General features: G+C 40.4%; 1 protein-coding gene across 2 annotated transcripts; it reads right to left on the bottom strand.

Annotated features, from left to right (window-relative positions):
* Positions 1-1,288: 1,288 nt before the first annotated feature.
* INTS7 (integrator complex subunit 7) lies at positions 1,289-25,751 on the bottom strand. Of its 2 annotated transcripts, XM_058801850.1 has the most exons (20): positions 25,661-25,751; positions 25,394-25,523; positions 23,786-23,932; positions 21,213-21,350; positions 20,697-20,743; positions 20,007-20,206; positions 18,847-18,969; positions 16,204-16,321; positions 15,069-15,203; positions 14,434-14,531; positions 13,561-13,800; positions 12,730-12,867; positions 11,812-12,018; positions 8,161-8,355; positions 7,327-7,430; positions 6,874-6,942; positions 5,672-5,804; positions 4,377-4,475; positions 3,404-3,589; positions 1,289-2,560 (listed from the first exon to the last, which is right to left on the bottom strand). In XM_058801850.1, exons 1-20 carry the CDS (start codon positions 25,749-25,751, stop codon positions 2,267-2,269), a joined length of 2,892 nt encoding a protein of 963 aa, XP_058657833.1. In that variant the 3' UTR covers positions 1,289-2,266. The 2 variants fall into 2 exon arrangements, 1 of the variants encoding a protein (XP_058657833.1); XR_009274548.1 differs by lacking the exon at positions 1,289-2,560 and having other exon boundaries at positions 3,406-3,589; positions 5,694-5,804.
* Between the last annotated feature and the right edge of the window lie 15 nt (positions 25,752-25,766).

Here is a 25,766-nt window from a genome sequence, read left to right as displayed (position 1 = left end):
AATAAATAGCAATTGTAATTTTCCTCCCCCTGCAATCTCCCATACCTAACATCCAGATTCTCAGGCTTCAAATATTATTTGCTGGGCTTTAAAACTGATGCAAGTTCTTGGAGTTCTAGAGATCTCTAAGATCAGCTGAGCAGATGTGTTTAAAGGAGGAACATTTTTTTCAGCTGTAGTAGGGTTAATCTCACAGACAGCTGAGCCTCAGGCCAGAGCAGGGCTTTCCCACTCTGAACACCACATGACTTATGAGAAAAGTTTGTTCCCCAGCATGGAAATGTCTTGTAATTTCTGAGTTGTTTTGGAAAGGCACCATCCAAGGTTTCCACCAACATATTGGTCAATAAGAGCAAGAAAAACACATTCATTATGCAGGATAAAAAAACCTCTTTGACCTCCAAGTCTCTCTTTTTTTTTTTTTTTTTTTTTTTTTCCCCATTAAATACAGAGGTTTTTGTGGTAAAGAACTGATCTATGGCTTTAATGAAAAAAACCCAACTGACCACAAGGAGTTCAGCTCTTCAATCTGACAGAAAGCACACACAGCAGCAGGCCAGGTACCTCCTTCTGGACCATTCAACAAGCTGTAGCTACAGGTACAGATATGCCTGTGTGCACACACAGTTGAATATATACACACCCACCCCAAACTATGGGCACGGAACCACAAAAGTGGGACAGAAACCACCACTTTGCTCAGTCAGTTTGGAAGGCAGTGGCACTTTGTGTCTCCTGCTCAAATGGAAAATCATTCATGGAAGATGCTGCTCAACTTTTCACCAATTTTCTGTCTTCTGTTTCAACCTTGCCTCCCAGTTACCATCGCTGGGTAACAAACTTCCAGTTTGTTTGGGTTTTTTTGGATAGTCTCCAGCCAAGAGGTACTATGGGAAAACACAGCAAAAAATTCTTCATCCTGCTATGCAAAGAAGCCTCAGTTTACAGCAATTCGTTATCATATTCTCTGCACTTGAAGCAAGCAAAACCTGTAAACTCCATTCAGCTCTAGAATGAAATCAGATTGAAGAAATAACAGGATCATGGGATTTTGCTGAGAAAACAACAAAAATTTCTGCTCCAAGAGAGGGATTAACAAGCTGAAGTATGTAAGAAGTGCCAACCCTCCTCCTCCTCACTCAAGTGGGTCCTGCTTTGCTACAGAGTGATAAGCAGAGACTATTTATGCAGACCAGGTGAAGGTCATGTTATGTGATCTACTGCCTGTGAGTCTGGATACAGTTCAGCCTTTTATATCACAAAGGAACTGTGAAAATGATGTATGAAGCAGTGTATTTCCAAAATTATTCTGGATCAATTTCTAGAATTGGCAAAATTCTATTTCAAGTTCTTGTAAAATTAACAATTAAGCTTTGCAAGTTGGTCAAAGAACACATAAGACTACAAAGTTTTGGTATAAAGGATTCCTTTTAAAAAATAGAGCTGTTTACTTGCAAGCAGTCATTCATTTTAATTTCCCTCTAAAAAGAGCAAATAAAAAAACCCTACAAAAGAAAAGGTTTCAGAAATACAGATGCATGAAGATTTAAAAACAACATGGTAATACCTTCCATATCATCTGAGAGACAGTGATTATTCCCACCTGTAAAACTCTGCCTCTTGCAGACAGCAACCCCTCAAGCAGTCTCCTCCCTCTGCAGTGACTGGGTATCACAAGTGAACTGCAATTTTTTTCTTCCAGTTGCATGCATTAAGTAGTGCTGAAGAATTTTAATAACATACATACACCACCCAAATACTGGAACTTGCTATTAAAATGTCAGAAAAAGAATCTCTGGACATTCCTGCCAATTGCTTCACATTGAAAGACACACACTTGGTATTACACTCATTTCTGCATAACCAGCCAAACTGAAGTGATTCCCAATGTCCTGTAAGCCTGACATTAGAACCTATGTGCTTCAAAAAACATAATGGAAAGTACCAGTCAACAAGTTTAGTGTCCCCTGCTACTGCACTTTGTGGAGCCTGCTGGAACAGGTTTGTAAACAGAAGTTAGAGATCAGGTAGACATTCTTATAGTAAGAGCACAACTCCAGATTTGAACAGCTGCCTCTGCTGAATCAAGTTCGAATTTACTCCAGATAATGTAAGAAGCAACAAACTGGCATCTGAGACTTTCTAGGAGAAGGCTGCAATAAAAAATCTTCAAAAAAACCTTTAAAAAGAAGTGTCCAGAAGAGCTGCAGCCCCAGCAGAGCAGGCTGGGGTGACTGCTGCAGCCCCAGCAGAGCAGGCTGTGCACTCAGAAGCGCGAGTACGCCGTTCTCTGCTGCTGCTGCTGCGCTGGGGCCGGGCCCTGCTGCTGCTGCTGCTGCAGGCGAACCTGCTGCGAGTAGGGATCCTCCAGAGACTTGACAAAAATCGTTGTTTTAGGCCCAGTTTTCCAGACAATGCCGTTTGAGTCTATCACAGAGGACTCCACGGTGATGTTGTGGGTGCCAAGGATGACAAAGTTGAGCAGGAACTGGGTGCTGAAGTAGTCATTGTGCGGTTCCACCCTCTGCTCCATTTCATTGGTCATGTTGTCAAGAGGAATCTGAGAACACAGATGGAAGGTTAGAACACCATAAACCTGCCAAAAATAAGTTTTCAGGTCTCCACTTGAAGGGGAGAGGAGAAAAAAAGGGAAAAATCTGTTTGCAATTCTCCTAAACCAATACATGTGCATACTTGGGACAGCTTGACAAGCTAACAAGTCATCTTCCACCTGAGGTTCTACTTTTCCACAAAGTAATGTGAGTCAAACGTCCCACACTTCCTAGCCCTGTTCTTTTACAAGTCATTGACTTTCTCCTATTCTCCCTCAAAAAACCCCAAAGAACAAAACAAACAAAAAGCTGACCCCACAACCCACCAAAACAGGCCTTTCACTAAATATCACATGCTAGCAGAACCTAAACCTCAGGCATGCAGCCTTTGATAAAACTGTTGACTTAAGTTTAATATGTGTCTCCTCAGATGCTATTTGTTTTGGACAGCCTGTCCTCATGATTTCCACAAACAAAATAAAAGAACCATAAATTGACTATTCTAGTGACTCTGTGGCAGAGAGTAATATACTCCTGGTTTGCTTGTTTTGCCCTGTGGTGTTTTATATGATATATAACTAGGCTATTTTCCTCATCTCAGGCAGATTCCTAATGACTTGTTCTGAACATCACAAAGCCTCTTTGTTTGGAAGAAGAGCTGTTACAAAAAGGTATTGACATCTTGCAGACTTAAAAATCCCAGATCCCCTCCAGAAGTTATGCTTGGCTCTGGCCAGAGCTTGGAAGTCAACTGGCAGGAGTGAAAGGATTACAGAAACACCCCCATTCCTCTCATCCTGGGAATTCTGCTACCCAGCTTAAGGCTCCTCCTGGCTCTGTTCTATCCACACCTTATAGTCCTGTCCAGATTTGCTCTGCAGCACTGAAGAGACATTGAGACAGACAGACTGGATTTTACGGAAAAGGCCTGGTTTGGATCCGTGCTGAACCACTCCCTCCACCTTGAGGGCCAGCTGCTGGTTGTTCTGTACTGCTATAGGCTCTGCTGGGTTCCTTGGAGATGGGGACAGAGCAAGCTGGAACACAATAAACAGAGCAAAATGTAATTATAAACCTCCAGAAAAGCAAACAAAATTCAAGGATGAAACAGGACACCTTCTTATAGAAACATTTCCAAGAGAGGTTGGGTAGGAAAATCAGCAAATGGAAACACAGACATTATCAGAGACTCATGACTATATTATTTAATAAACATCATCAGCAATACCAGATATTATCAGTTTCATTTATTTCTTCAAAATATGTGGAAAAAATCTTCCATAGGTATATTAAGCTGAACAAAGAAGCAAAATGCAGTAAGAGTAAATATTAAAAACTTAAGGCTTTCACTTTTCCCAGAAAAAAGGAGCACTTGAGTAAAACAAAAAAAAGAAAACCCATGACCTTAGTCATATTTAGTCATTCTTAGTTAGTGAGCTGATATATAGGGCAATTTTCTTCTAAGATAGTGAACATTGCTTTTTAAAGGGAAAGGAAAAAAACCAAATACAAATCTATAAAAGCTGCCATTCCAGACTAGAATTATTTAGCTTTGCAGACTCAGAATCAACGAAAAATCCAGGTACATTTTACTTTTAAGACTTTGCAATCAAAGAACTGAATCCTACTTGCCTAAGTGACAGTCTAGTGGTTCTGAACAACCATGCACACATGCTATTCAAGTTACTCCTAACACATTAACCCAAATGCCATTTGCAGTTATGTATCTTCACTAAAAATCCTTAAACTTTGTGCCTTCAGTAGGGCTTTTCTCATGAAGTAAAGACTTTCTAAAATTTGAAGCCATATTTGAGCAATACTTACCTTAATACTTGTAGACTGCAGCTTTTGGAAAAAGTACCTTTGAAATGAAAGGGGCACCTTCAACAAGGCAATGACAGCATTGCACAAACAAGCTGTGTGCTGCAAGAAACAAGAGCCAAAACAACTGAGAAAAAATATCATTCATGACACAGGAGAAATACATGTACCTGAGCTACTGAAACAGCAGGAATTTCCATTTTAAGTCCAAAAATATATTAATACAGTCATAGAATTATAGCCACTAAGATTACAATGACTATATTCAGCCTCTCTGTTTATGTTCTGCCCCTTATTGAAGGAGGCAATCTGCTATGGAAAAAAACAAGGAGGTCAAACAAAAGAAAAATACAGATCTTTCCAGTCCTAGTGTTAGAGTTCACAGAGCAGGAATCTGCTTGAAACACTCCTACACACAAACTCTCAAAAAACAACTCCCCTCCAAGCAAAAAGCCTGGCATCTATCACAACTTCATGCAATAATTAAGTTTTAAGGCTCTTGTCTGCTCTTCCTTTCCCTGCTGCTTCATGCCTCTGGCTCAGATGAACACAAGCAGTGCCACTGGAGTCACCAAGCTGCCCTGGTGTGCAGCCAGCCACAGCTAAGTGTACAGGCTTTACCTTTGCTGTGGTTTACATGATTTACTCCTCTGTTCTATTTGGAATTGGTGAGGACTGTTGGATTTAGAAACCAGGCAAACAGATGCCAACCATGCCAAACCACCTTGCTCTCACTAACATGCACTTCAGCTTCAGGATGCTCAAGAGCAGCAAGAGCCAAAGGCACCAGCCCTGTAAGGAGAGTGTTATCAGCTCACTGTTTGCACCAGCACACTCACTCTGTGCTCCCTGATGCCCTGCACTGATAAGAGAAACACAACACTCCCAAAGCACAGGGCTCACCACCAGCAGCTCAGGGAGCAAAGCCAGGCTGCTCTGGGCAGGGGGACAATTCCTTCATAGCAAGAATATGAACAAGGAGAATGGGCTGCAGGGTTTGCATGTGAGTGTGCTGAGGGGTCTGACAGCTCTTGCAGTGACCTTATCAGCACCTGCTGTGCTCTTAGGATGGAAACGTTAAAAATATTACTTTTCAGCAGACCAGCAAGGCTACAAATGTTTTAGCAAAATGATTTTTGAAGTATTGTTAAACAAGTGTGTCTCTGTAGAGACCATTTGAGTCAGTAATGTTAATCAACTGAGAATGCTTCCCAGTTTCTTGCCAACCACAGATACATGGAGCTCTGGGGTTTTGGCCCCCTTTCTCTAGACAATATACATTTAAAACTGTTACTTGCCAAGTAAGACACAGGAGCATACTTCCTGTTGAGGGATTCCACTTCCTCTAGCACATGATTAAATACAGACATCATTCTTCTTTCATATTCACTTTCAACATGAGCTGTTCCATTTGAGCTATATTCCTGGAAACTGAAAAAAAAAAAAAGAAAAAAAAAAGAAAAAAAAAAAAAAAGAAACTTTTCATCTTTTCATTATGTCTAACTTACTTTACTCATCATAACCTGGAAGGCACACTACCAAACAGATGTGACAAGACATTACAACATGAAATCCATTAAGAAATGTCTTTCAGACTGTTTACTTTTACTTTATTTTTTTTCCACTAAAACACTTGCCCTTTACATTTAAATCTTTGTTACCTACCATTTATTCACCACTTCTTGTCCCCACCCTCTCAGCTGAAGCAGTGACAGGTCTAACAGACTCAGCATACTTACTTCCCCTGGCTTTTTTAACCCTGCAGTGTTTGTAACAGCCATGAAAATCTCACAACACAAAGCAAGAAAGCTAGTCAGAATTAAAAATAAATCTCCAGGTTTATAATCTCCTGTTTGAATAGAATTTCATCTCATTGACTAATACACCTTCTAAGCAATGCTTAATTCTTAATGAGTACTACAGTCACTTGGGATGTTCACTTTTATTACCAGCTATAAAATCACTGAGAGATTTAGAGATTTTATCCATTTAATCTCAGCCTGGAAGTTTTAAAACAGTGATTCAATTCATCAGTACTTCAACATTTTTTTCTAGTGGATTTAAGTTCATTGTTAGAAAAAGAGCGAGAGATGATGGCTTTACATTAAAAATTTGAACTATCTTATTGCATGTGTTTTCACAACTTTGAAGGAAGCTAAGGTACACTTACAAGTGCAAGCAACAGGCACGGGATCTAACACACAACAACACAAACTGAAACAAGTGGCTAAAGGAGAGATTAGGGATTCAAGTCTATATTTAAGATAACTCCAGTATAGTGCTCTCAAGAACAAAATCAGTATGAAATGCAGAACCCAAGGGAGTTCCAGGTACATATGCCAGGTACAGCACAGCAGCAAAAGATCCTCAAGCCTGCTCAGAATACAATTAGGAATATCTACTGAGAAACTTTCTGAACATTCCTTGAGTTCCTAGGTTTAAAGCTCCAAGGATTTATTAACAAGCAGAAAAGGAGTATGCAGTTAACTATCAAACCTACCTTGCAGATTCTGGGTCCAGAATCAGAGCTTCTATTGCATGTGAAATCAACAGGCAGCTCTGCTGTTGTCTGATATTAATATTAAGGAATTAAAAGACTTTCAAAGTTGGCACCTAAAGCAAGAAATGCAGTGTATTTGGTGGCACTTTTCCTTGCTTCTGTGAAGTAATCCTACAGTCATTACTCATTTAGTGAACAGAGAGCAGGAACTGTGAAAATACCAAGTTATAAGCTGCTCCAATTTTTGTGTCATAACTTGTTTATCAAGTAATTCCAAACAATAATATGGCGATGTTTATTTTCAAACAGGTTTTAAACAATTGGCAGACAATTTTTACGTTATTAACTTTCAAAATTACTTTGTGGCAGTCTTCAAAGAAAAGAGGATTCTTATGCTTTATGCTGTGCACATGAGAAGGAAAGTGGACAAACCCTAGTATTTTTAAAGGATACAGTTCTACATTCCTTAGAGTTGCTGAATCTGCATCAAAAGATGACTGATAGAGATCTCCATATCGTGTAGCCAAGTTTCGGAATTCCTCCATTGAGTGTTTCATCTGCAGAGACAATGTTACTCGGCAAAAACACAAAACAAAGCAAAACAAAACCCCACAAATCCAGAAAACTACCCGGTAACATACAACACTGAAGGAATAAGGTGGCATATTGGAGAAAAGTTTATGAAGTTCCTGCTTCTTCACTCTGATAATGATTACCAAAGTGGCAGACTGTTATCCATGCATTAAACAGGTATTTTTTCTGCACCAACAAAATCTCCTTGGGTTAAAAAGAAAGTAAAAGAAAAAACCTCCATCCCCCACTGGTAAATCAAACTGCTCTGTCTTTCAGTGACCACCCACTGGCTGGCTTTAGAAGCAAACCTCCTTGGTGCTCCAAGGAGGTACAAGGCAAGTTTTGTACAGTACCAAGGCAGTTGCCAACTCCCAGCAAAAGGAGTTGCAGAATTATCCTCAGGTATACATAATACTCTTCCTTAGTGTACTCAGAGTGTCTGAGGTGTTTCAAAGCAAGGTGTGAAAAGCCTTGCTGCAAGTTTGAGTGTACCAAGTCACTTGCTACGTGCATATCCCTGGAAGCTGTGTGTGTGACTGGGGGAGAAAACACATGTGCACATTCACCTTCAAAACACAGCCTGCTACAGGCAGGTGTTTTCAGAGCCACTTCACAACTACTTTTCATTTCTTTTCTCAAAAATGTTTGCTGAGAAGCAGAATTCATACCAGAGTCACAAACACAACTGCACAAGAGTGGAATAGGACCACATGCCTGATTGGAGATGCGGCCACACCTCTGGAGATCATTTCCTGATGTCATAGCAATGGTTGTGGCAATAGCTGGGGGTGGACTCGTTTTTAGGCTGTTGCAGGTACAAATAAGTTGAGAAAAAGCTTGCAGAAGGTCAATCCTGAGTTTCACAAATCCACACTGAAAGCTCAGAGGATTAAGTGGTGTACTAGCAGCCTGAAACACAGTAATAGGAATGTTGGCAAACTGGGTCAAAAGCAAAAATGATAAAATTACACTGCAGTGTCACTGAACAGTCTCATCAGAAAAAACTGAACCCTCAAGTTCAATTCTAAAAGCTGGTTTTTTAAAAATTACATTTAACAAGTTTGCTCAATTTCAATCACACTAAATATAAATGACATAGAAGTTACATAATTGCTAAGTCATATTCCAAGCATGTCACCCTTGTAACAAATATGACTTAAGCAGTTAAAATAAATACTGTTAGGGCACATATTTCCTTTTTCCAAGGCCAAGCCATTAGGCTTCAAATGACATCAGGCCAGATAGTCTTTATCACAAGAAGAAGTACACTGAATTGGATGGCAAACAAGAAACACAAGGACTGAAAAAGTGATTCTCTGCATCAGCCACAAGAGAAGGAATTGGCTCAAGTTACCCCCAGCACAAGGAAAGGGTGACTTTTTGGAACTGTGAAACATGATGAAGGCACTGAACCTTGCATTTGATGAAGGCAAGAGACACAGTCTAGTGGTAACTAAGAACAGTAAATAACAGAATTCCAGGAGGGTAGATAAGCTGCTATTGTTCAGAAAATACAGTTCTATGAAGCTTTGCTCCCTAAAAGCTTATCTGACTTGTAGAAGCATCTATGACAGCTTAGGACACCCAGGAGGGGGTAAACTGCAGTACTCGAGGTTTGATACTAGTTAAGCCAAAAACCCACTACTTATTTTTCTTAAACTGTTGGATTTTGAGAAGAACAAGCCCTCTCCAAAAACAAAGCACCAGTACTTCCTCTTGGACTCATGCCTGTCTTTGCCACTGCTTCTTATTCCTTACCAGGTCACTTCTCAAAGCAAAAAGTTATAATCTACCCCAAAACCTTACTAAGACCCATTTCTTTGCTGGCAGAAAACCAGCTAAGTGGCTTCACACAAAGCATCACATCATCTGAGAACTGGCCCACTACTGACTAAAGTGAGGAAGTATCAGCCACTGCAACCACTTTAAACTACTGAACTAGATTTCAACTGAAAAAGTACGACTATTTCATATTTAAACCATTAAGCCTCTCTTATCTATCACTTTGCTTTTCCTTCTCCAAGGGCACAAAAAAAAACCCCTTTTGAATGGGAATTGTTCACTTTATTTTGCAAGGATGGTTTCAGAAAAGCCTCTCTGGAAGAGGGCTATACTGCACTGTAATTGCTCTACAGAGACTACATGCTTTTAAAGAGTAAAGTACTCATATCAGAAAATACAGACTTTTTAGTAGCACAAATTGGACTTGAATCTTGTAAATGGAAATACAAGCCTGTCTCATTAATACTGCAATTCACCTTATCTGCCATGGGCAGTGAGTGAGTTACAATTCTTTCTGAAAGTGACAGAAGTATTTCTTTGGCTCAGCCAAGTCCTTCAAACACCACCACTTGACATATTTGGAACTGGTGCTTTTTAACCAATGGCTGTATAAAATGGCTTTGTTCAAGTTTTGTATCTTCTTTAGATTACCAGCAGTGGAAAACTAAGCCCAATGCATCCAACGAGACATAGGATCTGTGCCAGAAAGAGCAGGACCCATTCAAAACCTTTGCTAAGTGTACAACCAAGCACACAGCAAGACAGATGGGGACTGTGCTCAATGTGCTCCCTGACAAGTCCCTGCTCTCCCACAGGGAGAAGCTCTTATCCATAAAGCAGAGGGACTTTTTCCAAGTGCATTAATTCCAATGAAAGAACACTCTGCAGTGCAAGACAGAGTTTTATGTTTATCAAGGAGGAATTGAGAAATTTTCCGACAAGGCACTGTCTGAACATTTCATTGTTGGTAAACTGGGCTGGCTGAACATCTGCAAGAGATTTACTGACACAGTGTTTCCCAGCTACAGAGTAAAGCAGCTACACCAGGCTCATCACATGCACCACTGCTCTGTGGTACCAGCAGGGCTGAGTCATGCTCTGCACTCAAACAGCAGCAACAGGAGAGCTCCAGTCAGAGGAAAGAGACCAAAAGCCTACAGCAGCAAGGCTGTCACATGCATTTTGTGGCACTTTGCTCCCCTTGGAGGAGCTGAGTTCTGTAGACAAGCAGTCAGTGGCTCCTTTTACAGCTGATACACTCAAGCATGGCTGGGAAATTGTCCAGAGTGATGCAACAAGTCAGCAACAACCAGCAGTAAAACCCAATTTCCTCCCCTCTAACCTACAAATCCTGTACTCACTCCTCTGGACCACAACCACCCATAAGGAGGGCACTGGGCCCAGAAAAGCACTATGTGCAACGAAAACTGAAGTCAGCAGAAGAGATGAAGACAGGAATCCTTCAATAGAAAAAAAGCCCCAAACTCCATGGAAGGGGTAATTAGATTACTGGATCACAGTATGACCTATTTAAGTATGTTATTTTCCTGTCTGTATTAAATAATAACATCTAATTAGATGAGGTCCTCCTTGCAATGTCTTCTTGATGTAAGAGAAATCTTGAAGTGTTGAATTAAAAGCCTGATTCACTCAGCCAACACTTAAAGACAAACACTTCAGGATTGATGGGTCTTTCAGAGGACAAAAGTGGAAAACTATGTCATTGCAGCTTATTCAGGGACATTTTATTAATAAATACTAATATCTGAACTTTATTAAATGCTAATGTCTGAATTTTCATGACCCTAACTGTCCAGAAACTAAAGCAACGATGCAGCTTCACTGAAAAGGCATACAGAAACTGTATGTAAAGATTGCTTCATAGAAACTAAAATATGAAAGAAAGCATTGTGTGAAGCTGGAACATTTTTGCTTAAGAAGCAACTTTACAGCAGGAACTGAAGGTCCCTAATCATTAATGCTTTTTTTTGTTTACGTTCACAGACATCACACAGCTTCTTGGTATTTTTACCACTTCAGAGAAGCAGAAAGTATTTGCATAAAAGCAGGTACCAGTTGGATTTGATGAAACTGAATTGTCTTTCCTCTTCTTACTAGATTGCTTTTAGGATTCCATGAGATCACATTGTCAAATAGAAGGCAACATGAACTCAGCAGGAGGGAGGAAGACAATTGAATCCTTCTCTATATTTCAAGAAGACAGCAGCCAATTCAGGCCAATTCTCAGGCTTGACTATTACAATACCTTTTATTCACCCAAAGCAAGGAGTGGAAAACTATAAGTATTGTAACTTAAATTAAACAAGATCTTTCACATTTCATTTGATCTGATCAAGGCAGGAAATGAGGGGCGGAGGGAGAAGAAAAAGCAAAGAGAAATCTAGCTAATCGCACTTGGCCGAGTTACAGATGTGTTCTCTCAAGATGCAGTGTGTGATACCTGCAGAGGAGAACCAGAGTCTGGCAGATGCCAGAGATAATGAAGAACTTTTCAGAGAGCCACAACAGAACCCAAGGAGGCACACTGCAGCAGCAGAAGCATCAGCAGAGGTGTGTGCTGACCGTGAGCGAGGCGATCCCTTTGTGGTAGGACTTGAGGGCCTCGGCGATGCAGGAGAGCGCGGAGCTGGAGCTCTCCTCCTGCAGCCCTGCCAGGCACTGCTCGGCCTGGGAGAACTCCTTCAGGCTGTTCAGCCAGAAGTAGAAGTGCTCTGAGGCCACCTGGGTCAGCAGGCTCTGGTACAGCTCTCTGGCCATGTCGTGGTTGCCCTGTAATGACAAGAATGATTCTGAAAGGGGACGTGAAAGAAGGCTGGGGATTTCTACAGATCTTACACAAGGAAGAAAACAGGAACATCTCCAGCTTTCAAACAGAAATTCTGAAACTTTTTCCAATTATTTGATTGTGGCAATGCTAATAATAAATAAAAGCATGAGTGCTTACTTTATAAAAATACCAGCCTGTAAAAAAGTACAGTATTTATTTACACAAGATAATTCAATAAGATGAGAAAAAACCATGGAAATTTACCTCAGCATCTCATACTAGTATTTCTGTGTAATTCTAACTCCAACTGTGAATTTACTTAAGGGACAAGGGAAACAGTATATTTCTCTTCCTTTCTTCACACTGAAGAAAGAGAACCCATACATCAGGATGACCTGCACATTCTGAAGAGCAGTCAGACAATACAGATTAAGCACGTGCTCAAGAAAGCGCCAGGACATCACTTACTTCCTTCTCAAATACTTCAAAAGGGTAAGTAAAAAAAAATTTGATGGGATGAATGTCCCAAATGATATATATCTGAATCTGCATTCCAGAGAATTAAGAGGCAAAGTGGTTTTTATTTCTTTTTCCCCCATTCACTTCTTTCTCCCAAGTCCTACAACTTTCTTTATTCCCTTATCCAATTTAAAGAATTCTCTGGCAATTCCTTCAATCACAGAAACCATTTTTCTGCAGGTATTTTCACTTACCATCCTGGAAGCTTGCCTGGCTATCCTGTAGGCTGTCCATCCATTGGAGGCATTCTCAAGCTGCTGTTTGATAACAGTTTTGATTTCTGTGGACAAAGCTTTCTGACTGGAAACAAATATCACTGTGGCAAGAGAAACCTAGTAGAGAGTGGAGGAGTGAGAAAGAAAGTTATAATTCAGTAACTAAAGAAAAGAAGAAAAAAAAGCCATTTCTGTTTTATTTTGGGCTCAAAACTACATAGAAGATGACATATATATTTTTTTTAACTGCAAAACTTCTCAGTCATTTATCTTTTGAATAGTTACAGCAATCCAAGTATTTCTTGTCGATAAAAGCAACTTTCATTTAAAGAATCTCAACTCTGCCTTTTAGCTGAAATATTTCAAATGCTCCAAGTAAATTAACAGAAATCTTGTAATTTCTTTTTTAAAATTCAAATTATTTTCCAAATATATGTGATGAAAGCATTTTTCTCTCTTACAGTATATTAAGTCATTTGCCTCAGAGCACCCTATATAAATGGAGCTAGCTGCCATTTGGCCTTTAAACACTACTTTAGAGACACCCCAATAATTTCAATAGCCAGGTTTGCCTAAGCAGTGCCATCTGCTGGAAAATCTAATGGAATACACTGCATAGCACAGCTCCATCTAGGAGATATTTCTACACTCAACACTGACATAAAGAGTCAGAAGTTGAAAGAAAATCGAAACCAGTGGCTACAGACTGGCACATCAACCTGGACACATAACAAACACCTTAGCTGCCTTTTAAAATACAGTCCATCCCCAATTGTTAATACAGACTTTATCCATCAAGGGAGGTCTTACCAAGAGTTCCTGCTTTTTATCTGTGGCAGATTGTCCAATTAATTTATAGAGGTCCATGAGGTCTCCCAGCATGCCATCTGCCAGGACAGGCAGCTGCATGGCAATGGCTGCCAGGCAGTGGCACATGAGGATCCTGGCATTGTCCTGGGCACTGTGCAGCTGTGCCAGCAGGGATTCCACCACGGACTGGCTCAGGTGGGGGCGGCACTTCACCAGCTTCACCATGCAGGTCAGCGTGATCTGCAACTCACACAGCCCACAGGAACATCACCACAATGGCCTCAAAGCAACAAAGCCTGGCACAGCTACTTGGCTGCAAGCAGGACTGCACAAACACTCATCTGGTATTTTCACAACTATGTACTCTACAAAAGATTTTTCCAAGTCTTTGTCCCCGAGCTAGCAGCACTAAAACACATCACAAATTCAAGAAACATTAATAGTCTCTCACGCCACTAGCCTGTAAGGTAAATAACTAGAAAAATTACTGATGGTTTCTGAAGTGGGAAAATAATAATCATTTATAAAAATGCATCTCCATCTCCAAAAAGCAAGTTGTCTCCAAGATTCTCTTTGTCCTCCAGAGACACCTCAATCCAATGTTCATGTTTTATTACAGCTGTTCGTCTGAGAGGAATGCTCCCTGCCACCTGCAACAATCCTCTTATCCCAGAGCTGAGAGGAGTTGTACTATGGCTATGCTCAGTTTCTCTACTGCTCTGAACTCTGATTATGGGCAAGCCAGAAAAATCATCTTTTCCCTCCAGTCTGTTGTGCTTCCACCAGAAAGGATCTGGTGCACACCAGCCTCTCTGTCACACAAGCTGTTATTATAACTTACAGCTGTGAAGGGGAAGACAACAGTAATGTCACCTTTAAGGTTGCCTGAGCTCCTGGGCTGTCATCTTGACTACAGAGAACAAGTAGAGCTTCTAAGCCAAAAACTGCGTCTTGCTCCAAAGGCAGAAGATCTACAAAAGGAAAAAGAGTTAGTTTTCTGACCATAGCTGGTGTAATGCTTGCACTGCTGTTGCAGTCATGACAATTAAGAATCTTCCTAACACTTCAGCTTTGCCTTACTCTGATGAGAAACAATTCTGCCATTCCATGTCTTGGGTAACTATTCAGCAGCCCCACTGACACTTGCAAAGCATGCATAAATCCTGGGACTAAGACTTCTAAATGCCCTGTTATTATTTTGCAACAGGCTCTGTGCAAAGGGCTTTCAAAGGTTGACCAACAATTCACTAATCTTATAGCAAAGGTAAAACAAGCATTCATTTAGCACCAGTTCTATTGTGGGCAGTAATTTTCTCTAAATGAGACAAAGATGGAACCTTCCCAACCATTCATAAGGCCATACTAGATGACAGTCCCCATTCTCCCTAACCAGCCTGAGGGATCAGACAGACTTACAGCCAGGTTCACAGACAGGACGAGTTAATCTGTGCTAAGAGCATAAGCCTGGCTGCAAACAGAGCCACTGCACTGCCCCTGCTTTCCCTTACCTTTCTCCTGGCAAGAGGCTGAAATATTGGTCAGAATTCTCACTCCATGGGCTGCAATGCCACGGTTATTATGGTAACAGCACTCCTGTGCTAGTTTTACCAAATCAAATGACCTGGCAGTTGTAGCTGCTGCTCCTAAATAAAAGCAAGGCAAATAGAACATGAAACTGCAGTCCATAAATATACCACAGAACTTTAAGTACATTTCTGCAAAACCATTATATTGATTTAGGGTTTTTTCTTATGTTTAAACAATAGGATGAAAATATTGCTCTCTCTTCAGAAAAATCCAGAGACTCTCTCATTCTTGAGCACTACACAAGTTAGACACGTAAGAAATCAACCTTTAGCTCCAAATGTTCTGTTTCAGGACTCAGAGAAATACTGCCTTAAGAAATATTATGTCTGATTAAAAAAAGCTGGTGAGCCTATTAATTATTAAGCCATGCCAGAATGACTGAAGAGGATGTACTATTTTTTTCCACTGCTGCAGCCCATGTATTTGAGCTCATAGCACTCATTTGGGCAGTCTGGCTTTCAAGAAGAGTGAGATCATAATTTTGAGAACAAGATACCTTGAATCACTTTTAAATGTCTACTTTTTCTAAAATTTCTCCAGAATATTGTCACAATATTTTGGTGACACCTGGTACTACTGTCAAGCCCACAAGGGTGGAAGAATAATATGACAGTCCACTCTCACACCATGAAGCCTCCCTGCTACTCAAAAATTAGGCAAATCCATGGTTTCAAAGCACCTTAAGCAGAATGCAGGTCAGCCATCTGAGAGGCAATATGCTCCTTCATAAAATGAAGAAAACTTGAAGACCCAAAGGCAAAAACCCTTTTAATATACCACGGCACCCACAAAACACAACAAAACCATCATCATTCATGACTATACAGTGTCCCATTTTCAGCTTACATACATGATGAACACAGTCTGACTCTCAGGCTTCTGAAGTTCAAAAATAGTTTTAGAAAATGCCACAAAGTGCTGAGATGAAACTGATCAGCTTCTGAAGTTCAAAAATAGTTTTAGAAAATGCCACAAAGTGCTGAGATGAAACTGATCAGCAGCAGAAAACAAATCCATTAGAATGCCAAAGGTAACCATCTCATCCAGTTTTCTTACCTGGAGCACTGCTGAAGTACTGTTTAATGGCAATGGTCCCTGATAACGTGGAAAGAACAGATAACATGCCCATTTTCAAGCTGTCATAAGGAGTGTTTAGAGCAGATTCACAGAGTGCCTAAAAATCAGCAGGAAAAAAATACAGAGGTAAGAAGTAGCATGAGCTACCTGTATGAAAAATTTAGTAGCATTTCTCTGGGAAGGTTTAAGCATCAAGATTTTTCCACAGAAAATACTGTACTAAAATCAAAAGCCAAGTCCCCAAGCATCTGGTTTAGAGGACTGAGGATGTGGCTTGTAGAAAAGTGACAATGGGTCCCATATGCTAGAAAACATCAATTATAAGCCATTCATTAATTAAAAATCAGTGGCAAAAATATTATCTGGTCTCATTGATCCAATACTATAAAAGATTTTAAGACAGTTTCAGGCATGCTGATTATCTTGCATTGTAACAATGTGCAAGGTTTTATATAAATGCACATCTCTGAAGAGCAAGGTTTCAAGTGTAATTTCCTTTAGCAGCATCGGTGTCCAACAGGAGTTTAAGATTCTTGATAAATAAATTAAAGTGTATTTTATGTTTTAACTCATTTGTAGTAGAACTCATATCCTACTTTTGTGCCTTTTGCCAGATTTTTATCACAGGTCTTATCACAATTTGGTTTGAATAACTCTGCAAATGCACATTGTTCTCAATTCCTTATGCTAACATTGCTCACAATTTAGTTATTCACTGGTTTTGGATGCTTTCTTAGTCAACAGAAGGGACAGTAGTATGAGACATAAATAGAAAATATAACTATATTCTGCTTTAGAGTGTGTCAAAACTGAATACCAAAGAGCCAGTAATGTAATAAAGAAAAAGAACACAATTAGTTCCATAGAACATTAAAAAAAAAACCCCACAGTGTTCTTATCAGGTATATGTATTGTGTAAGGGTTAAATTCTAAACATATCCGTGATTTGTACCAATTAGTATTTTTCTAATCCACTGACTAGAATGGCATCAACAGACAGAGAGGATCTAATGACTGGGGTAGAAAATGAGTCTTGATGTTTCCCAAGACACTGATGCTTTACTCCAGTGCTCTCAGATCAGCTCTCAGGGCATATCTGAAACAGTGACTGAACACTGCCAGGACACAGAGTCAGCAGGATGGACTGTTCCAGGCAGCAACAGCTTCTGAGGCTGATGTCCAGAAATCAGTGAAGCCTCCACAGTGCAAACACCAAACTTCCCACCTGACCTACTCAGGACAGACTTAAAATGCTGAAGAAACTAACCAATGTTTGTTGGTAAAAAGGTACAAGAGGCAGGCCTTGCCATGAGAAAAGGAGAGGCTGTTCCAGTCCTTGTTGTATAAGCATGGTACTTTGTTTATATTATCTCCAATTGTTGGGAGAACAACTTCCCAACAAAATTGTCAACTTGTTATTTCAGAAGTCAGAAAAACTCTATTTCTGCAAGCTTCAGACAATTAGCTTTGTTTTCACCTAGCCACTGGTTTAGTTCTGACATCAGTGGAACTTTTCCCTATGCATTTCAACCATCAGGACACCCACTCTGCTTCAACACACTACATGACAATGAAAGCCACGTTATCAATGCCTCTCACTTGTACTGACATAACTACTACTGAAATATGGGATAGAGTAGTACTTTCTTCACAAAAAAAAATCCACAATTCCTTAAAATTCCTAAAAGGAAATAAATTTCTGGAGTTAATCCATTATGAAGAAAAAAGCAGTTCACTAAAGCAAAAAGCTCTGCACACTCCAAACCATCATCTCTAGGAACTGGGGACAGAGCAGAACCTGCTTTATTTCTCACATGATCGTTAACAAAAACCTGCATCGTTTTTTCTCCCAGATGCCTTATGCTCCAACAAGACAGGATTCAAGTAGCTTCCAAGAGTAACAAAAACACAGAAAAAATGACCCAGGAAAAAGTAGAGCTGTGACCCTCTGCCATTAATTTCTTGAAATATTTACTTTCCCATTAATCTAAACTGAAGTTATTTTCCATTTCTTTTCTACCAGAAAAAGGGGAAGGAGAAAAAATTCATATGCAACTGTGATTGAAAGAAGGCAGCAGTAACATCTACAACATAACACAAATTTCCCCAAATAGCACAGGTGCACTATAAACACCTTCTCACTGCTACAACAGGAGTCACAAGGCTACTATTGCAAAAACCCCATTAATTCTAAGAAATGAAACAAAAATCCCATTTGTCCTTTTAAGTACCCCTTGCTGGATGACATGTTTTGACAAATCCCAGAGGCTGTTTTGCACCAGAGCATTGGTGTGTACTCACTGTGGTAAAAACATTCAGCTCTCACATCTGTTACCTGAAGTGGGTTTGTCAGATGGAAAAGCTACTTCCTCATGGTACAGAGGCTTCCTACATGGCACATGCCTTCCCTTGGTAGTGTCAATTTATCCAGCTGAAGACATTCTGTGAGCTGCTCATTGATGCCTGGCTAGGCTGCTTGGCAGAGTAACCTAACTTAAGGGTATGGAGATGCATGTTACTCCTTCCTTAACCTCCCAAATCGTTCCTCCGGGGAGAATTCTACAACTCCTTGGGAAGCTTCATAATAAACTTTGGCTTAAAAAACATGAATATTTAATAGACCTGAATATTTTCTCTGCTCCATGTATGTGGTGTCTTGTTGGCCAACAACCTCAGATCCTGGATTGCAAGCCTCTTCACAGCCTTCCTGGGGTCATTTTTCAAGTACTGCAACAAAAGTTGAATCTGCAAGAAAATAAATTCATTGTTTAAAAGTGATGCTACTAGAAGGAAGTATTTTCTAAAGCACTCAGGAAGAAATGTTGAGCACACAGAGCCAAAACTAACTTGAGAAAGTATGAACATGCCAGCCATGGTTTTTAGTCTCCATCAGTTTTATGCAGTATTGGCTGTTGTGCTGCAGAAATACAGCCTAAATCTCCATGTTTACTGCCATTAAAAAAAAAAAAAAAATAAAAGCAGCACATTAAGTGTTCTCATGTTGTTTCAGCAGACTTAGGTTCAGCACCATCAGAAGCATCATCTGAAATACAGAAGTGAGCCACAGCAGAGAGTTTCAGACAGATCAATGCCATTATCTAACAGACACCAGCCTTGCATGGCTGTACAGGGATGAAAGAAAGCAAACAGATTTTCATGACTCCTTTATAATGATTAGCTGGATGAGTCTCAAGTGACTCTGTGTTCAGACCTGCTCTATAAATCACATCCACAAAGCTCATTATCAGAATATAAAAAGCATTGCATTTTTCCATCACTGCTTTCCCATTACTTGGTTTATAGTCCTGAATTTAAGGAACTGTTTGAAATTCCTCAAAATTCTCCAAGAAATACAATTTAAATGCATGAAATATTCATGTGCTTCCATGAAAGGAAGGCAAAAGGCACACCCACAACCCAAGACAATATACAGAAGTGCAAAGTAAAGCCTGGCTTCCACAGGCCAGTTGAACTCTTTTCTGAAAAAAATCAGGATATTTCTTTTCCTGTATGCTGGTCTATTCTTGTGATTTGAATCCCTGATTTAGTAAAAGACATGTAAAAAAGGAGTAGCGTGTTTGATACAGTCACCTGGAAATGGAACCAGAAAAGGTAAAAAACATGAAAGTAGCAGCAGTTTTTAGGGCATTCTTCCTTGACAGCACACAGGAGCAACCAACCCAGCCCAGGCATCACTGTTTGCTTTGATCAGCAGGCACAACCTGAGGGCTTTTGAAATGTACTTTGTACTTCAACAGAAGGCATGCCTTAGGAAGAGTTACCTGCTTGGGAATGTCAACCAAAGAAGAAGCAGCAAGCAGAGTGAAGGTGTGCAGGGTGACAATGACCATCTTGGTGGAGGGGTAGGATGTCACCAGCTGCTGCAGCAGCTGCCTGGAGCTGGAGGCCAGGCTGGCATCGTGGTGCATGTGTTGCAGAATAGGGATCAACTTCAGCTTTAGGTCCACAGGTGTGGCCAAACCTGCAGTAAGGAAAGAAACACCAGAGTTAGTCCTTGGGTTGGCTTTTTTGGCAGCTCTGAGGCACAGAGTATGTCTGGATTGCTACCACTGCTGAAAGGAGATTGTGCAAACACCTGCAGTGGCTTCAAATAACTCATGTTCTAGCTAGGTGTGAAATGACAGCACTATCAAGCACTTTCATGGCTGTTTGAGAAAGCTGCTTCTTGCTTCCCTGCAGGTAACACACAAATTAACTCATCTGAAGCAACCTATGAGAGTCTATGCTCATCACACTATAGATGGGCTTTTATTCTGTACCAAACAGGTGCTTCAAAAACTTAAATTTTAGGAGGATTTAAGATAACCAGACAGATTATTGGTCAGCTAATTTAAAAACTGCAGTCATCTAAGGGCAACAGCATTCTGATATCTAATATGTAAATATGAATAATAAAGAATTTTCAGAGAAATTAAAGCTTTTCCTCTTTATCACTCAACATACACATGTACCTTGAATCATCTCGCTGATTTTGTTACATATTCCGACAGCAAAATCCCTGTGGAGAAAAGAAAGTATCAGGTGAAATGAAAGATAAAAAATTAAGTCATTAAAAATAGAAAAAAAAATCAACTGAACTACCAAACACTGTGTTTTAAGAATTAAAAGTTACACAGAAGAGTGCCTGCCAAAACCTAAGTATTTTCAGAACCACTGCACACAGGCACAACCAAATGAAAAAATGAAAGCTTTCAAAAACTGACAAGCAGCACTACATTTTACTAATATAATTTCTGTCAAATAATTCATGATTAAAGCTGCTATTCCAGTTCTCATAGTTATGAGCTTTCCATTTCAGAAAAAAAAAAAATCAGCTCAGCTTGTATTCAGATTTCCTTACATCGTTATTGCATATAATTGTTTGCTATAAAGGACAGCACAACACAAAATAGAAAGGTTTGTGAATGTCAGTGTTAATGGAGTTTCCATTCTCTGTAATGTGAAAAAGTGAAAAAAATAATTCTTACTTAGATTGTGCAGAGAAGTTGGCAGCAGCAAATATAGCAGCTTCAACCTCCACATTGTCATGGGAATCCAAACTCTGGCGAATACTGTGATGGGCATTCTTCCTTTCTGGAATGATAGATGCCATGCTGCCCAACATCCTGCAGAAATAAATCACAGCAAAATCAGGACAAACAGTGAGCATGAAGAAATGATGAAACCAAATAAAAATGTAAAAAAGACTGGTTAAAAGGCTATGTTTATATAAATACGTGCTCTTTCACAGCTATTACAGAAACAAGCAAATGCTGAAATTAAGCATGCAGTTAAATGTAACAGATTTTGTAGTGTAGGTTGTGCTGGTGGTTCGATAAAAATTACATTTTGATACCTTTTAGCTTGAAATTGATACAGTGAGAAACTTACCAAAATTCTTTAAAAATTCAAAGTTCACTATGGCATGATTTATTTCCAACATCTTTCACTGATCTTAGTTAAGGTTATTAGTGAAAAAAGTAGCATCACATTTTGTGTAACTGCTAAAAAAGTAGCCTATACTTTGCCAGAAATATTTCAAAGATGCCTTTCAGGCATATTTAGCATAATCCAGTTAAAAGAAGAATAAATGTAGGATTTATACTTATGCTAATTTTAGCTACAGCTCTGTGCAAATATTTACACAGTTATCTAGAAATAAAATTCCACAGACAAAGTTTTGTTTAAGCTGCTCTTTCTTTCAACACGTTCTTCCTTATTGACACTATTCAAGTATGACAAAAAAAATCAACAGAAGATTTTAAATTGAAACTGTTCAACCAACAGCTATTTTAATATTTTATTTGATGTATCCTGTGAATTTAGTAATTAAAGTACTTATGCAAACTGAGAGGACTCCTGGGACTTTGTAGCAGCCTGTGAAGATAACCTCAATGCCAGTCAACAACTGCAATCTTATATTGGAGCACTGAACAGAGACTACAAAAAAACATGCAGACATATTTTATTTACAGATTTCTGAGACACCAGGGCATGAAAGCATAATCTCAAATGAAATATTCAAAGAAAAAAGAAGTGGACACATGACCTAATAAACCAAAGCCCTGGTAATGCCTCCCATCTCCCAGTAGTGAAATCAATAACAGATCCAGATGGAGGTACAAAAAGAATATAAAAAGAGAAAGAGAAGTGCTCTCTTCACATTTGAATTCACCTGCACAGGGGCTGGAAGATGCAGTTAAGAGGATCATGTTGGATAGCATGAGAGACACAGACACCAAACCAGCAGGACGGTGGCATGGACGACAGATTAATTTTGTTTTCCCACTTGATTCCAAGAAGTTCAAAGCAATCAGTAATATAACAGCATTTCCTTGGAAGTTATTGATCAGATATCAACTACTTTTGGTTTCAAGTTAACAAAAACTATTTTGACACAAAAGGGAGCACTTTCACTTGGCCTAAAAATATTCTAGGCAAGATGTGATATATTGCATATAGCTACTGTCTGGGTTATGCACACTACAGATTCAGTTTTCTTCTCTGGTGTACACAAAATTTCAACACTGCAAATTCTGTGTTGCCTGGGACCACCCACAAAATTCTCCCCATCATAAGTGGTTAATAACCTTGTTCTTGCTATCACTAATCCTTATCATTCATGCTTTTCAAAGACAGATGTCTCTGCTTTTAACTCTGTGAGGAATGATAAAAAGCCTCTTTTATTTCACTCACAGAATCACAGAATGGCCTGAGTTGGAAGGGACCCTAAAGATCATCCAGTTCCAAACCTCTGGCCATAGACAGGGACACCTTCTGCTTCACCAGGTTGCTCAAAGCCCCATCCAACCTGGCCTTGAACACTTTCATGGATGAGGCATCCGTAACTTCTCTGGGCAACCTGTTCCAGTGTTTCACCACACACACAATACAGATTTTTTTCCCAATATCTTATCTAAACCTACTCTCTTTTAGTTTGAATCCATTCCCCCCTGTCCTGTCACTACAAACTCTTGTAAAAAGTCTCTCTCCATCATTCCTGTAGTCTCCCTTCAGGTACTGGAAGGCCACAATCAGAGCACCCTGAAGCCTTCTCTTCTCCAGGCTGAACAATCCCAATTCTCTCAGCATTCCCTCACAGGAGAGGTGCTCCATCCCTCTAATCTCAGCTGCCTCCTCTGGAGTCTCTCCAACAGGTCCCTGTCCTTCCTGTGCTGGGGACCCCAGAGCTGGGCACAGCACTGCAGGAGGGTCTCACCAGAGGGGAGCAGAGGGGCAGAATCCCCTTCCTTGGCCTGCTGCCCAGGCTCCTTTTGATGTAGCCCAAAGCACATTTGGCTCTCTGGGCTGCCAGTGAACATTGCTGGGCCATGTCCAGCTTTTCATCCACCAGCACCCCAAGTCTCTCACTGCAGAGCTGCTCTCAACCTGCTCATCCCCAGCCTGGAGTGACACCAGGCGTTGCCCTGGCCCAGATGCAGCACCTTGCACTTGGTCTTGTTATTCCAGACAAGCACATTGATAGTTACCTACAGGTTGGCAGTAAATCAGAACCATTCCCAGATCTGAAGGAAATGAGGATCCCTCCTGCCACACTCACCGGAGTGTAATGGCCCGAGCAACCGGATCATTGCTATGGATCACTGAGAAAACTCTCTTGACAAATTCATCCACATTCAGGATCTTCTCCAAGTGCTTCTCACTCTGCTGAGTAACTTTCAGCACACACAGCCTCAGGAAGTTGTTCCTGTTAGAAAATACAAACATTTCTTTGTCAGGCTATTTTGTAACAAAAATTCAAGCACTTTAAATACAAAATTACTTAACTACAGCGTTTGGGAGCAAATTAAAACAAGGAGATAGCTATGCTTTAGAAACATTTGAGTAGACTGATACAGTAAAATAGAGACTGTTAACATACTATTGCTTTATTTTCCAGTTCAGATAGTGTCAAACCAGAGCCCAATTCCAGGGAAATGAACCTGCTGACACCAGTGAGGAGGGGTGTAAGCAAATGCCTGTTTTGTGCACACATAGGGATCCAAATCTGCTGGAAAAACACATTCAAGACTAAGACAGAGAAGTCTTAATTACCACTGTCAAGTGCTGAGCAAATTTATTTTCCTTCCTGAAGACAAGAGTGAAGATTCCACAACAATAGCATACACCTTTGTAAGCTTTTAAGAAGCAGCTTTGATTCCATTATAGATACATCACTTAGACAGCAGGCACTTAGAAAAGCTTTAAGTTTTATTAGATGTGAAAAATGCCAGTCACTTGTTTTTAAAATTTTAAAAGTTTAATAGTAATAAAATGGTTATAAAAATAGTAATACAATTAGAGTAATAATAAGTTGGACAAACTGAATTAGGACAATATGAGACAATAGAGACAAAGAGTTACGGATGTTCGGGTACCTTCTTCTGGGCGGCACGAGCCCGAAAAAGGGCACCACGTTTACAGAGAATTAACCCTTAAAAGCAATAGCCTTCATACACTTCATACATGATGCATAAATTCCATTCAAACACAGGATTTTGTCTGGTCAGTGTCAACTTCTTCCTCTGAATCCTGACAGCACCTTTGAGGCGAGAAGAAGTTTGTTTCTTCTGATAATGGGGCAATAAATTATTTTTCTCTGAAAGATTTAGATGTCCTGTGGCTGCTATCTGGTGTGAATGCCTCATTCCTTTCTTAAAAAAAACCCCACTTACATAGTTCTTATTTTAACTACAAAAGTTACCTTTTTAACTACAAGCCTACATTCATCATATTATTAAAATGTTAATACAGCACTACTAATCAATACATCAAAATACATATAGTAAATATCTGCAGAGAGCCACATAATATGCACTTTTCACACTAGAGATTAGATTTGCACATGTGATCATCCATCCATTTATGAGTTATGATTTGGATGTGCTTATAGAGCAAAACTTACACCAGTGGACTTAAACCAGTCAGGGAGAGAATCCCCAAACCAGGAACGGAACTGTGTCGTTACCACTCACAGCCACTCACGCCCACTGAAGAAGTGGAAAACAAGTTCCAATGAAGCCCAGCCACAACAGACGGGGTACCGCAGGGGTGTTGGCAGGCGAGCAAGACCCGCCAGCCTCCACTGCAGGACACTCCAAGGCACGGCGCGTTCCCACGGATCAGACTGGAACAGACAGGAGCAGACGGGCAGCACTCAGGCACTCACCCCACTCTGAAAACATCGGCCAGCTTTAGGAACGCCGAGTTGATGAGAATGGGGAACGGGTATTTCTGGAAGAGCCTCGGAAAACGAACGACGGCTTCGCACTGCTCCCCGAGCTTGCCGGACCTGAGGCCTAACGGAGACAGCAGAATTACCGCAGGCACCTCCACCGGCCCCGGGTTCTTCCTCCGCCCCCCGTCCTCCCTAGGTAAAGCGGTACCGAGCGAAGCCCCCACCCCGGCCCCGCTGCCCAGGCCCGCGCGGGCTCACCTTTGTCCAGTTCCATGAGGGCGGAGTTGGCGTCCAGCTCCTGCTCGCCATAGCCCGCGTCCGCCAGGAAGGACTTGCCACTGGCCGCCATTGCTGCCGCTGGCCG

Source organism: Ammospiza caudacuta, chromosome 3, assembly GCF_027887145.1.
Source record: "Ammospiza caudacuta isolate bAmmCau1 chromosome 3, bAmmCau1.pri, whole genome shotgun sequence".
Taxonomy (NCBI): domain Eukaryota; kingdom Metazoa; phylum Chordata; class Aves; order Passeriformes; family Passerellidae; genus Ammospiza; species Ammospiza caudacuta.
Note: the sequence above shows the minus strand (reverse complement) of the source record. Positions and strands in the feature narration are given on the sequence as shown.

Bases quoted from the DNA above. Each gene is read 5' to 3' on its own strand.
- INTS7 (XM_058801850.1), bottom strand. From the start codon at position 25,751: ATGGCGGCCAGTGGCAAGTCCTTCCTGGCGGACGCGGGCTATGGCGAG. The intron at 6,943-7,326 runs GTATCCTTTAAA...TATTAATATCAG, and splicing joins ACTCTAAGGAATGTAGAACT to ACAACAGCAGAGCTGCCTGT. The intron at 2,561-3,403 runs GTGTGGATAGAA...CTGTGTTCTCAG, and splicing joins AATCTGGACAGGACTATAAG to ATTCCTCTTGACAACATGAC.